The sequence below is a fragment of the Halichoeres trimaculatus genome, unplaced genomic scaffold (genome assembly GCF_033239565.1).
Source record: "Halichoeres trimaculatus isolate MK-OKI-2021-1 unplaced genomic scaffold, fHalTri1.1 fHalTri1_scaffold_16, whole genome shotgun sequence".
In the NCBI taxonomy this organism is placed as follows: domain Eukaryota; kingdom Metazoa; phylum Chordata; class Actinopteri; order Labriformes; family Labridae; genus Halichoeres; species Halichoeres trimaculatus.
Window position 1 is genome coordinate 1,754,412 of NW_027437194.1, and position 14,936 is coordinate 1,769,347.

Consider the following 14,936-nt stretch of genomic DNA (forward strand, 5'->3'; position numbering starts at 1 on the left):
TAATATAAAAGAGTTTCTGAAATTAAACTTAAAAAATATTTTTAGATTGATTTATTTTTGCTGTCTTTTCAATCCTAGTTTGATGAGAGTGAGGAAGAGGAGGAGGTAGTAGGGGAGGAAGGGTTGGAAAGTGAGGTTGAGGTTTGTTGGAGTCTGATTTTTTTTATCACATCAGTCCAACTTATCCTGGTGCTCCCTTTTCTCATTTTCTCATTACTCCCTGCGAAACCAAGACAACATCCCTGATGTTCTCCTGTGACGTTTCTTTATCTCCATCTGTGTCGGTCTCCACGCTGTTCTCAAAATCTCCATTTTTAATGGACTGTCCCTTTTCAAACAAAGCTTGTTTGTCATACATTTCTTTTAATTTCTGTTTTCTTTGAAACTCTTTTTTTTGTTCGCCATAGGCTGGTAAAGAAAAGGTGGGTGTCACTTTAATACGTTCAGCATTTTGTTACAGAAAACTTCAAAATCAAATCACTTTAAATCCTGCTGTCAGACATGTTCACACTTGGAGTTGTTTTTTTATGTTTTTTTTCTCCTTAAAAAACTAAAACGTTTCCTCGCAGACGGCTGCCCCTGTAGAAAAGGTACGTTTTATAGCAAAATCAGTTCATAAAATGGTCATTTATCCACCCTTTCCTGAATGTATCATCAATAAAAATTCAAATTCCAAAAGAGTAACGTCCGTAAAAGTTTAAAGTAGTCACTCTTTGCTAACCTCCACCCCTCTGTGCTGCCACAGACTGAAAATCCACTGGAAGACAAGAAGGTGAGTTTAGCTGTAGTAACTCAAACCAGCGTTCCCATCCCCCTCACAAAAAGTCACGACAAACAAACCCGCCCAGATCCTCCCAGACTGAGATCCATCCACTCATAGCTCCCCTCCCCTCTGGTACCCCTCTGGTGCCTTGGCTCTTCTCCCCGTCCTATTGGTTCCTTCACCCTGTGCTTCATATAAAAAACATCCTGCAGTGTTTAAACTTTCTCTTTCACTTTGCTCGCTTTGAAAGTTGGAGACAGCGGATAAGAAGGTGGGTTTCCTCAGCTGTTTGTGCTGAATTTTCTTTGCTTTTGGTCTCTGGTTTTTATTTATATTCTCGTGGCCTTCATATGTAAATGAGCCATCGCTGATACCGCCCCGCTCTTCCACGTCACTGAGAGCGGCGCCACGAGCTCCGAGTGCACAATGTTTAGAAAACAGAGAAGCTCGTTTACCTTAACATTACAGGCTAAAACAACAGGCTAACTGCAGCTAAAGTTAGCATCCTGAAGCTAACACAGAGACAGTGGGGACACTGAGGAAAAGCTCTTCCATCTGCTCCACAGCACACAGCATTTAAAATACTCACATTTCCAGGGTCCCAGGTTTGTTGGAGGATGGTTGGTAATGCGCCTGGATTCAGGACCAGTCTATTGGCTAGCCCTCTGTTGGACTGTCCAAAGTTGGAAAAGCAGTCGGCCATGAAGTGACTAGCACACACATGCTCAGTTTTACTGAGTGTAGCAGGAACATTTCCTGATAAATGAACTCTAGACACTTAGTCTGTCTTCTTCTGAGATGGGAAGCTTGAGCATGGAGCTATGTGGCTGTTTACAGACAAAAACAGAGCAGTGATGGCTCTTCAACTTTGGCATTGGGAGGGGGTTCGGGGGGTATCTGCTCCGGTGGACCTCTCAGGTCAGACTTGCTCCTGATTGGTCAAAAAAGGGAATCGCTGACGTCGGCAAATCCCCAAAATCCAAACAGCTCGTTTTAGGTCAGGATTTTACATTCACAAGCTCTACTAAGAACAGGTTTGGTCATTAAATATCACATGTTGTGGGCTGGGAGGAAAGACAAAGACCCACAAATTTCACTAAAAGACTTAATAAAGTGATATGGGAATATGGGACCTTTAAACTTCAAATGATTTTAAACTAACTGACCCAAGAACAGAGAGAAAACTTGATGTTTACAGCATCAAAACCCACATCATCAAGGAATAAAAGATTTTGAAAATACTTTCAGATTATATTTATTACACAGTTTATGGGCAACATACAGCAGGTTTAGCTCTTTGGCGCCATCTACTGCAGTGGAGTGGAAACATCATGTCAATTTATCATCGTAGTGAAGATGAAAACAAACTGATTTGAGTTTGTTTTATTTTGAAAGTCTCTGGGTGATTTTAGGTAGTTTCTGGTCACAACTTCCTGTCCCGCTCGATCTTCCCTGTGCTGAATTTATGTGCTACAGCTCTGCACAAAAAAATGTCGGCTGCGTGTTACCTATGACATGACGGACCAGGTGGAGCGGAGACAAAGAGTGTTTTTTATTAATGTCCACAGAGCAGTTTTTTACTTCCTGTCACAGCAGTAGCTGATTTCTCAGTATCTCTTTTTTCCAACATGTATCAGGTCTTTGCCCCTTGAATAAATGTATAAATGTCTGTCAGAAAACTTGAAGCAATGACCTCTTGGATTCTGTCTCTGTTTTTTCACAGATGGACGCTGAGGCCGGCGACTTGCTGAACGACCTGCAGGTCAAACTGAACAACGTGCTGGATGAGCTCAGCAGGACGTTTGGGAACAGGTAGCATCACCCAGGAGCCTGAAACAGACACTAACAGGGGAACCAGGACCGTCTCTCTGTGGATTAATCTGTTTCTGTGTTTGTTCTGATCAGTTTCCAGGTCCGGATCAATGAGTGCATGCGACAGATGTCGTCTCTCTTGTATCAGATCAAAGGACCGCTCAACGCCAACAACAAAAACCAGGTGGACGGCGACTCTGACAACATGCTCCGACCGCTGATGGACTTTCTGGATGGAAAGTGAGTGGATTTGTCAGGATCTTAGACCAACCCACAGCCTCTCTGTATCTCATCAGACTGAGCGCTTTTGTTTTTCTGTTTTGTGAATATTTTCAGGCTGACGCTGTTCGCCACCGTGTGTGAGAAGACTGTGTTGAAGCGTGTGCTGAAGGAGCTGTGGAGGATCGTGATGACCAGCCTGGAGAAGACAATTGTTCTACCACAGGGAAACGATACCTTTGTAAGACAACCCACCGTTTAAACACAGCATGTGTGGATGCTACTATGATGATTGGTCTTTAAAGGTGGAGTCTGCAGGATTTTCCTAAAAAAAAGTCAAATTTTACAGGAATAATTCTGCTCAATTGTCTCCTCTGGGCCTCTATACATGCGTGTCAGTGTCTGTGTCTGCCTCGAACCCCCTCCTCTGCCTGGATGTTGATGTTTGGGTTGTGTCAGGATGTTTCCGACCAGGAAGTAAGCGTGGTTACCTTAGCCAATCAGAGTGCGCCCAGTGCACATGTAACTTTGCGTGTTGATTAGCAAGTAAAAAAGGCTAATCTGAGCGGCTACGATAGCTGACGTAGCACAGAGAAAGAAAAACAACCAAAGTGAAATGAAACTCCAAACAGGTAAAGCTTTTTCCTAAACGAGGGTGAAGCTTGGCTCCACTTTCACTCAGTTTCAAGAACTCGAAGAGCAGAGTTAGCTTTCTGCTAACCAGCTATGTGTCAAATACCCGTGGTTTGTTTGTGCTAACATGCTAAGTCAGGTGCACGGCCCTCGAGTTTCTTCCACGTAGAAACGTGATGCTACAGGTGGTTGCTGGGCTAGTGTGTTCATGTAGTCACGGTTGGAGGCTGTGGGTGTGTGCTGCAGCTGGCACTGAGCCAAGGAGGAGGAGCTAAGTCTGAATGCTGTGTTTACTGATGAGAAGGGCTGTCGTTTTAATGCTATATTGGATTAATTAATTACACCTCAAATTAATGTGTTATATAATCAGCGCAATTGGCTGCCGGCCATTTTCAGAGCATCTTGAACGATTTTTTAAGACCCAAATAGTCTTGTTTCCTCTGACTATGTAGAATAGAATAGAACTTTATTGTCATTGTAACAAGTACAACGAAATTGAAGTCACAGCAGCAATCAAGAAAACAAAGTAAGAAAGAGTATAGAAAGTGTAAAAAGCTCCATAAGAAAATAGATGCTGACAGCTTGTCCATCATTGTCCAGTCAGCCAGCCTCCACCTCCACAGGGTCCAGGACTGAGCTTCTTCAGCAGTCTGTTCAGTCTCTGTCTCCTGGATCCTGTCTGCTCACAGCAGGTGAAGCTCTTCCAATGTGGCCTCGGTGTCTGGTGTTAGCTCTGTTAGCCATGTCTGTGAATAGCATGATGCTACTCTGCCCTCTGGTATTCCCTCTGTTGCTGGGTTAGCACAGCTAGCTCGTCCATCTTATTGGAGATAGATCTTACGTTCCCAATAACGATGGATGGAAGGACAGGTCCATGTCGTCACTTCTTAACTCACACCTGAGAACCAGCACGTCATCCTCACCTCCTTCATCTCACCTTGTGGGAAACATCGGGCCTTGCACCAGTTAGCATTGACATGCTACAGGCTGCTAACAGCTGATTTCACATGTAAACAATGCAGCCATGGTTGAAAGATGAGAAGAGTGGACTCTCCTCTTCTTCATGTATTCATTTGATTAGTCATGCACTACACTTTTGTAATATCCTAGAATTCAGATTCTTTATTTGGGGATGAGATTAAAATGCGATTAATTCGATTAATTAATTACAAATCTTGTAATTAATTCAATTATTTTTTTTAATACGCTGACAGTACTACTAACAAGTAAAGAAAACTCCTGCAGACTCTACCTTTAAGCACTTCTATAAAACAACAAAACAACGACTCATCTTTTTTTTTTCAGGGTGCACAGATTCTTTCCGCTGCCAAAGAACTGGGTCAGCTCTCCAAACTCAAGGTATTAGAGTGCTTTCAAATATCCTGATCTGTAAAGAGAATATTATTGTTGTTTTTAAATTTAAGCTCATTTAGAGATGTGATGTATTTTAAGGAATGAGCTCATCTGTTTGCACAACATTTGGATTTGCAGGATCACATGGCGGGGGAGGCTAAGAGCCTTTCTCCCAGGCAGTGTGCTGTGATGGACGTGGCTCTGGACACGATCAAGGTCAGTTTACGCTGCAGGTTCTGGTTCATTAGATGGGTCGTGTTAGTTTTGAGAAATGATAAAATCAGGAGGTAAATTTGATGCATTAAGATGAATTTGCTGGAGAATTACAGTTTTATTTCCTGTGCAGCAATACTTCCACGCAGGAGGCAGCGGGCTGAAGAAGGCGTACCTGGAGAAGAGTCCTGAGCTGTCCTCGCTACGTCACGCTCTGTCCCTCTACACACAGACCACAGACACACTCATCAAGACCTTTGTGACCACCCAACATGCACAAGGTGAGTCAAGCTGCTGCCACGTAACACATCTGTCATGTTTCTCCTTATTGGGCCAGCAGAGGGCAGCATGTGCACGCTGCGTGTTTTTTTCACCTGTTGTGTTTGTTGACGTGTCGTTGCTCTTTTCTCCTGATCTTTTTTTGCTGCCTGTGTCTCAGTGCACAATGGAAAGGGTATAAGGTTTACCCCTAATGAAAAAATACAGCCCAGCAGGGGTAGGTTTCCCTTACTCACGCTCTTTTTTCACCTTTATTATCCGCTGGGAGGCTCAAACCCTGCCTCATATCTATCCCTATGTCTCCTTCTCTCTGGGCTGAATGTAAGCTCACTGAAGCGTCTGTTTTTCCTTCACACAGGGTCCGGCACGGATAAACCGATAGGGGAAGTGTCCGTCCAGATCGAGCTGCACAATCCTGCAAAGGGCGACAGAAAAGTCACAGCCAAAGGTCTGTTTTTTTATCATTCAGGGCTGATTATATTGAATCTTTACTCTAAGAATCTGATCTGATTTTTCTCTTTACGTCTTCAGTCATTGGAGCCAACGACCTGAAGTGGCAGACGTCTGGCATGTTCAGACCCTTTGTGGAAATCACCATGATTGGACCGAACCTCAGCGACAAGAAACGCAGGTTTCAGACCAAATCCAAGAACAACAGCTGGTCTCCAAAGTTCAATGAGGCCTTCCATTTGTACGTAATCTTAGCCGTTCTCGTTTCTATCAACACATCTTTTTTTTTTTCTACATGATTACATTTACACTTTAATTCTCACATCTCCAAGTCATTGCTCTGATTAACCAAAAGGGACAGATATTAAAGATGATGATAAGATAAAATGCTAAATCACTGATGTTATATTGCCATAATTTATTATAAGCTTTGACGATGACATGATTGATCAAATTGAGGGCAGAAAAACTTCTTTCTCCTTGGTTTGTTGTTTGAGTCTGTTGGAGGTTTCAGCCCCTCAGTGAAAATAATTAGTCTTCAAATGGCTGAAAAATAAACAAGGAAAAGAGAAAAATTGATGTATTGAAGTACCAGTATTTTTTGTTCAAAAATCTTTTTTCTTTTTTTTTTTAAAGTCTTTTATTTTAGTCTTTGTTTATTTGTTTATTGGTGTCAGATCCCCTGACTAGTCCCTAAAATCTGACTCATGCGATGTGAGTTTTTTGGGAAAATATGGCTCCTGATATAATCTGTAGATCATCATCATCATCATCATTCAACTTTTTCACTTGATCTGGTCTTAAAGAAGCAAATTAAAAATCGCAATTTAAATCAGGCACCCCAAAATTTGTGAAAAAATTGAATTGTGAGAAAAGCAAATCGCCCTAGTCGTGCAAATTGACGTGTTTTCAAAAGTTGGAAACTTAATGGGAATTTTCAGAAATAAAGAGGAATTTTAGGAAATTTTGAGAAAACTTGGGGAATTTATATTTCCCTGGTGGTCTTACACATGTATAAATATTTAACGGTTTGTTTTGTTATAAGCTGACATGTATGCAAACATTTCCAGTGCAATATTTTTAAATGATGATGAACTAACTTTCAGGGAATTTTGGGAATTTTTCCTGAGTCTAACTTTCATGAATATACACATGAATATCTGCAATGAGCGAACATACATACAAATATGCCTGATACAACTTTTATAAATGTCACTGATCAGTTTTTAGAACTGTAATGGTTTCTGTAACAGAACAAAAAAAACCTTAAATTGTGAAAAAATAAAGAAGATTCATATATTTTCAACAGCCGAGACATATTCCTTATCTCTCCCTCCAAAAAGTCATATTCAATTTTTGTTGCAACTCCAATTTCACAAAATGTTTTTTTCACAGAAAAACAAAAACCGAAGAATTTTTACATTTATCAAATATTTTTAGACAACAGAACTCTTAAAATGTCCCAAAAAGCCAAAGCATTCACTTCCCGGAAATTTACCAGGGGTTTTTCACCCCCTTGTCGATATCAGATTTATTTATCCAGCATGTTTAAAACTTGTGCTCGTGGCCAACAAAAACATCAAAACAGTAAAACTATTACAAAAATAAAAAGCATAACACATGTATAAGGAATACCACGATTCCTAAAAACCGACCCCAGGGTCAGCATATAAAGACAGAATAGAAGGGGACCCAGAACTGACCCCTGGGGTACCCCACATGCCAGAGGGGGCTATCACAGATCATTCCTGAGAAACTGTGAGTCCCACTTTTCTCTCTGTTATTTTAGCTTCTTCCCCACAGGAAGCCATGATTGGTGTCGAAGAAAGCGTTTTCCCAGCGCTGCTTTAAAACGATGACCTGCTGCTACGCCGTTGAAATATCGAGTCTTTCAAACTCCTGTGTTGTGTTTCTGCAGTGTCCTGGGTAACCAGGAGGGCTTCGAGTGCTACGAGCTGCAGGTCTGCGTCAAAGATTACTGCTTCGGCCGCGCTGACAGGGTGGTCGGCCTGACTGTGATCAAACTAAAGGACGTCAAGGGAAACTGTGCTTGCTGGTGCCCGCTGGGCCAACGCATCCACATGGACGACACCGGCCTCACCGCCATGCGAATCCTCTCTCAGCGCTCCAACGATGACGTGGCCAAGGAGTTTGTGCGACTAAAATCAGAGACCCGATCAGCCGAGGAGGGCAGATGAGTAGACATCAGGGACGATCTCATGAAAAGGAGCAAATTATTTCCATCGATGACTCTTTTTATCAGACTCTGAAGTGTCTTAGCTGCTGTTCACTGTGTGTGTGTCTCTGCCAAGCTCACGACACACTGTCAGGTTTACCTTCCACTGTGGGAGAAAAAACATCTCATTTTCTGTGTCACATTATGTGCAGAGCTGCTGTACAGCAAACAACCACTTAGACACGGACCCACTCAACCTTCACGCTCACCAGCTGTTTCATCAGGTCGTCACCAGTTTAACCTTTTCTTTCAACCCACAAGCTGACGCCACAGAGGAACAGAGGACGCCAGACTGCCAAAAGTGTTTCCACACCCCCCCTCTGTTGTCGTGCAATAACACCACCTGAACTCTCAAACCGTGGCCCCGTTTGAATGCCTTACATCCTGAAAATTGTGAATGTGTGACGTGAAGAAAAACAAACTCTTTTCTTTCTCTTTCTATGATATGAGCCCATTTCTGACAGTTAAAAAATAAAAAAAAATAAAAAACATATAATCAGGGATAATGAAGTCATAATTACGCAACAAAAATTCATAATAATAAATTTTTTTAAAAATCAGAATAATAAGCTATAAAATTAATAATTATGACATAAAAATAAAAAAAAATGAAATTAAAAAAAGTTATAAATATCAGACTATGAGATGAAATAAAAAAAACTATGATACAATAGTCTAAATTATTATATAACAATTGAGATAAATGAGATTAAGAAAATCATTCTTTTGAAATTATGATGTAAAAATTACAAAAAAAAACAATCAAAAACAATAAAAAAGCCATTGAAATAAGATAATAATTGAAATTGAAATAAAAAAAAAATAAAAAAAATATGAGATTAAAAAATCCAATTTATGAGTAAATAAAGTCTTAATTTTAAGATGGCAATTCCAAAAACTCATAATTATGAGATAAAAAAGGTCAAAGTTCTATAAAAAAATTAATTTAAAATTATGAGATAAAAATTCATAATCTTGAGATAACAAAATAATAATTATTAGATTAATAAGTGAAAAAATTACATCAAAGAATTACAATATTATGTAATAAAAATGGAAATTATGAGATAAAGTCTTTTTCAGGATACAATTTATTATTATGACATTAAAGTCAAAATTTAGTAATCAGTTATACGCCATATTTTTTTAAATATTTTTTCGTGAAACGAGATTTTTTTATTTAATAATTTTGACATAAATCTCATAAATATGACTTTATCATCTCATTATTTTTTACTTTTTAATCTCATAATTTTGACTCTTTAAATCATAAGTATGACTCTTTTATCTCATAATTTTGTTTTTTTTTTATGTAATAATTTTGATTTTTTATCTTATAATGACTTAATACTGTTTTCTCATAAAATCAACTTCTTTTTTTTTTTTGTTTATTGATAACTGTTGGAATCGGGCTTCCCTTCTGTGATCTCTGAGTCAATGTGAAAATACTGCTGAATGAGTAACTGGTAGCTAGCGAGCAGTGCTGGTTAAGGTCAAACCACTGTTGAATAGAGTGGACATGAAGCTGTGGAAATATCGTTCTGGTTTCCTGTTTTGATCTTGTGCAGGTGATGGTTGAATGGGAGGTACTTAAACCCTTAGTTTGACCCTTCATTTCAGAGTTGATGGTGTGCCTTGCCCTGTCCTGTTGCTCCTGCTTTCTCACCACTCTGTACGTTAGAGGTGAATTTCGTTTGTATTTATATATTTACTGCATCAACAACTCCTGGCTAATGTGGCCTCGTGTAACAATGATGTTACTATTTTATTTATTGTTTTTATACGTATTTATTTTTGCCTGTTGTTGTTGTTGTTGTTTACCACTGGATACAGAAATGTGTTGCTCAGAATTTGCACAGTTCAACGTGGAGCTGCAGGTCTCAAGTTCCTTCACAGAGTTAACATGAATCAAGCAGAAGCACTGCACACGTTAGGAAGATGATCGACTTAATGTGACGTTTAGAGCTGTTGGTAAGAAATATCACGTAATCTGAAAGTTTTGACACCTACTAAATGCAGAGTTGGTCAGGAGTGTAGGACCACTCGTGGTTTACAGTCGACTTCCCGCCCATTCTCTCACAAAGCGTGTGGCCTTATTTAGAAAAGTTTCACTCGTATGTTTTTCTGGAGCTCAGAGAAATGAGGAATGACCTCTTCCCTTCCTTACGTCCAACATCTTTTCCAAGGGTTGCTCGTTTTGATAGTATTGCAAAAACTGTAAATAAATCTGAGTTTCTTTGCCATGTGTTACGTTTGTGCGAAAGATGACTTTCCTTGATATTCTACAATGATTTCAGTCGTAGTAACGTGAGATGTGCCAGGAAGCTTGTTTTTAAACAAAGGGCGAATAATAAACTGATCTTCAGAAAGGATGGATGTTCCTCTTTTTATAGTCCCTTAACCCACGATGATAAATGATGTCATTTGTTGACGAGGAGAAATGTTTCTTAGCCAATCTGTGATATAAATGTTCCTTGTGCCATTTTGTAACTGCTCACTTTTTTTTTTTTTATTTCTATATTTTCTAAACTGTTAACCCTTGCACTATCTCTACATAAGTACCATAGTCAACAAGTCACAGTTCTTGTTTTTTGTGTTGTCGTCTATTTTGTCACCCTGTAAACATTCCAGGTAATCATTTTTGTATAAAGTATTTGAGAAATATTCACAAATTTGTCTTTGTGTTTTTATTCTTCAGTACAGCCATGTAAAAAAATGATTTGACCACCTTTGAGTTAAAGTTTTAAGAGTTTAATGTGTGGGCTGGCTCGCCACTTTCTGTGTGTTATTGATAAAAAAAACAAAATTTCTGAGGTTTTTACATTAACAGCTCTGGTACTGCCAAAAACCGAGCTTTCAGGCTGTCCATGTTTGTTTTTGTCTGTTTTAGTCATTAGACTTAAACAGATCTGTTTTGTTTTTGGAGTTTGATGATGTTCACAGGTTTTCAGCTGGATTAAGATTCAGAGAATGATCCGGCCAAGGCAGGGTTCAATGTTCAGGCTCTCCATCCAGGTTTTAACTGACCTCCCCGTGTGGTAAGGAGCAGTGTCTTATTGGAAAATCCAGTTCTCGGAGTCAGGAAAGAGTTTTCCAGCTGATGGAAGAAGACTGGTTTCAGGAGTAGACCTGTATGTGACCTGGTTCATCCACAGACCATCATCGATCCACCCCCAGGTTTTTCCTGTAGGGTCAGACAGTCTGGTCTGTATCTTCTCCAGGTCTCCTCCTAACTAGGAAGTTGTCTGGAGTGGACACCAGCTCTTAACTGGATCCATCCCTGAAGAGAACCTTCACCCAGTCCCCCAACAGTCCAATCCTTGATCCCTAGCAGAGAGGACCCGGGTCTTCCTTCCTTCCTCTGTGCCCTGTGTGACTTCAGACCAGCTTCAAGAAGTCGGTTTCTACCTGTCCTTGCTGAACAGGTGACATTTCTCCACAGCACCCGCTCTTTTAAGGTCCCTGGAGGTCTGAGCACGATTCCTGACCCAGGAACTATGAGTGCTCGGTCATCTCATGGGTAGAAAGACGTTTCCTGCCTCCACCTGCTGCAGTTTGGTGGGACCATGTTGGACTCGCTTTGTCTTGAAGATCTTCAGTTTCCAGCAGTGCCAAGATGGCTGCCTTTGTGACTTCACGTAACTATTGTTTTTGCTTCATTCTTTTCTTCTTCTTACGCCGGTCTCTGAGCTCTGATTTGACCCCCAAAATGTGCTCAAAAACTCACCAACATTGGCACACAACTCACATGATACCATCACTATATGGCACTCAAAAAACACTAAAATGGCTCTGATAGGAAGTAGGAATGTCGTAGAGAGATCAAACCAATGTCAAAATGTTCATATCATTGAGACATACAAAATAGGTAGGGAGCTGGCAATTTGCCTTTCAAAATAAGAATTTCACACATTTTTGGCCTTTCTACAAAAATGATCTACTCCGAAACCATAAATGGTGTTGGCTTTAAATTTGCTCAGATGACAGAGTGGACCCTGCTCTACAAAAGCTCTTCGTTAAGTTGTTAGTCCGGAAACGGTTTTCAAATGACAAGCCCTCAAAGTTGGTGAACCCCAAAGAAGCCCTCTCAGCTTCCCCCTTTAGAATGAATGGGAGTAGATGGATCAGCTCCACGCAAGCTGCCACATTTGGGCCTCTAGACAAAAAAATTAAAAGTTGTACAGCTTTAAAAATGTCATGGATGGATTCCTGACAAAAATTCCTAAAAAACGATCCTGTTTGAAAAGCAATTTGGTCAAAATTGTGCCCTTTATGAGGAGTTGTTTGTGAAACTTTTGTCAGTTTCACTCTTCACAATGCGGCAGTTGGTGATGATGTCACACACTAATTAAAAGCTGAGTGCAGCCGGTCATGTGACTCACTGAAGGAGGGAAAATGCATGTTTTTCAAACACACACAAATGTGTTGTTTGTCCCAGAGCCGTGATGAAAAGCTTAACGATCACTGGACTTCAGGAGCTGATAGTGAAAATGTGTGTATGTTCGAGGTGGGATCACACACACACACACACACACACACACACACACACACACACACACACACACACACACACAGAGCTCAGGGTGTGTTACAGAGCTCCTGAGCACAGCTCTGATTGGCTGCAGCCGTCTACCTGCTCGGTTGTTTTACTGCCTCTCCACTCCTTCCTGCTCCCCCATCCAGGTCCAAAGATCACTGCTCTGTTTGCTCAGGCCTTCGGCTGTTAGGCACACAGGGATCCAGCTCCGGACCTGAAACTCATCTGGGGGTGCTTCTCCCACTTCCCCTCTTCACCTGTCGTCCATCCTGCGGCTGCTTCATCCAGCTCGAGGGCCCAGTTCAGCCTCCTGGTCTTCCTTTGGACTGGGTTTGCACCTGGACGGCTAGAGAGGCCGAAAACAAAGGGACGGTTGACTTTATCTGAGGCGGAAGCAGAGGAGGGGGGGAAGAGGTATTCTCCCTCTTTTGTTTCTGGTCCCGTGGTCCAGTGGGTCTACATGTGAGCCGGGTTTGAAGGACTCTTTGTTTGAGGTAATGTGGCAGATTTTTGTTAGTTTTTCTAAAATTTGGCAAAACTGGTGGTGGAAGGAAATCTCTGGGGCCGATAGCTCTCAGAGCATTGATTTTATAGGTGTGTGTGCGCGCGTCTGTGTGTGTGTGTCACACATTTGTCAAACATGCCTTATGTTTTGCTTTTTTTTATATGGACACGACTTATATTTGAACTCTTGAATCAGGGACTGGGTCAGCTCTGCTAACAGAGACAAAACATAAAAACTGGTCAACATTAAACTTCCTGCTGCCTAATGCCCTTATCAGACTCTGATCCTAAACAAGTCAAACGTTCATGGTCGTTATCTTCATCTCAGGGTTTGTGGATTATCTGCCAGAGATCTTTCTCAGGTACAAAGGGTTGAGAAGGGAGCGGCTTGATTCCTTTACCACCCTGCGAGGATGATAAACATGAAGGATCTCTACTGATATCAACTCAGGCTAGTCTGACATGTTGACTGAGGGGCTGAGACGCACCTTTATCTTTAGATTTTAATCAGAAAATTGATAGAAACAGCCCTTTTTTATGAAAGCCCATAGCTGCCAGTTAAAAACTGTTTGTTTTTTTAATGAAAGTTATGAAAATAAAAATCCAAATTATGAGATGACAAGGCACAATAGTGATAGAAAAGGTTGAAATTATTAGATTTAAAAGATTAAATTATATGATATGTCCAAATTGCAAGAAAAGGGTCAAAACTATTAAAAAAGGTCAAAATTATCAGAAAAAGGTTAAACCTATGAAAAAAGGTCTAAATTATGTACACGGGTTGAAACTATGAGAAAAAAGGTTAAAATTATGAAAAAGGTTAAAATTATAAAGAGAAGGTCAAAATTTGCTAAAGAGGTTAAAATTATGAATTGAGGTTATGAAAAAGGTTGAAATACTGAGAAAAAGGGTTAAAATTCTGAAAAAAGGGCAAAATTATAAAGACGAGGTCAAAATTATGATAAAAAGGTAAAAATTATGTAAAATGGTTGATATTATGAAAAAAGTTTGAAATTATGAGAAAAAAAAGTTTAAATTATGACAAAGGTTGAAATTATGAAAAAGGTTGAAATTGTGAGACAAAAGTTTAAAATTATGAAAAAAGGGCAAAATTATAAAGATAAGGTCAAAATTATGAGAAAAGGCTTAAGTTATGTAAAATGGTCGATATGAAAAAGGTTGAAATTATGAGAAAAAAGGTTAAAATTTTGAAAAAGGTTTAAATTGGGAGAAAAAAGGTTTAAATTATGTAAAAGGTTGAAGTTATGAGAAAAGGTCGAAATAATGAGAAAAAAGGTTGAAATTATAAAAAAAATAATAAATTATCAGATCAAAAGTTGAAATTATTCGACAAAAAAGTCATAGTTATGCGAATAAAAAGATCAAATTGTGGGATAAAAGGTCAAAATTATTAGATAAGAAGTCAAAATAGGCATTGGACACACTTTGGACATTGCAACAGAAAACTTCTATCAACAACCTTCAATTCAAAAAAAAAAAAAAATGAGATGAAGGTAAAAATTTTGAGATTAAACATATCTTTTGATTTCATTATAAAAAATCAAAATTGTGAGATCTAAAAATCAAAGTTAAGATCAAATTAGGAGATAAAAAGTCATAAAAACTGATTGAAAGCTGAAATTATGAAATAAAAGTCAAAATCAAGAGATAAAAAATCAAAATTACAAGACAAAAAAAATGAAAATTATGAGATAAAAAGAAATAACTGTGAGACAGTGGGCAGAAAGAAAGCTCCCCAAAGACAAAGCAGAAGCTTTACTCTGAAGTTTTCTCTAGCTGCTGTTAAATATGATTAAAGAGCTCACACAGACTGGTGGATTTACCAGTACAGGGACATGAAAAAATGTGCAGTTAATCTATTCTGGGTGGTCTGTCCAATGTGTTTAATGCCATAAAAACACGTTAACAGAACTGAT

General features: G+C 39.5%; 1 protein-coding gene across 3 annotated transcripts in view; it reads left to right on the top strand.

The window, feature by feature from the left end:
* Positions 1-8,755, top strand: part of unc13bb (unc-13 homolog Bb (C. elegans)) — a 79,693-nt gene extending 70,938 nt beyond the window's left edge. Inside the window, exons 31-40 of one of the 3 annotated variants that reach the window (XM_074690000.1) lie at positions 2,487-2,575; positions 2,669-2,815; positions 2,912-3,035; positions 4,733-4,786; positions 4,919-4,996; positions 5,127-5,274; positions 5,433-5,489; positions 5,631-5,720; positions 5,804-5,963; positions 7,641-8,755. In XM_074690000.1, the coding sequence (XP_074546101.1) occupies positions 2,487-2,575; positions 2,669-2,815; positions 2,912-3,035; positions 4,733-4,786; positions 4,919-4,996; positions 5,127-5,274; positions 5,433-5,489; positions 5,631-5,720; positions 5,804-5,963; positions 7,641-7,920 (1,227 nt within the window). In that variant the 3' untranslated portion in view covers positions 7,921-8,755. The remainder of the gene's footprint in view (positions 1-2,486; positions 2,576-2,668; positions 2,816-2,911; positions 3,036-4,732; positions 4,787-4,918; positions 4,997-5,126; positions 5,275-5,432; positions 5,490-5,630; positions 5,721-5,803; positions 5,964-7,640) is intronic. The other 2 variants (XM_074689999.1, XM_074690001.1) reach the window with 2 other exon arrangements.
* The last annotated feature ends 6,181 nt before the right edge of the window (positions 8,756-14,936 follow it).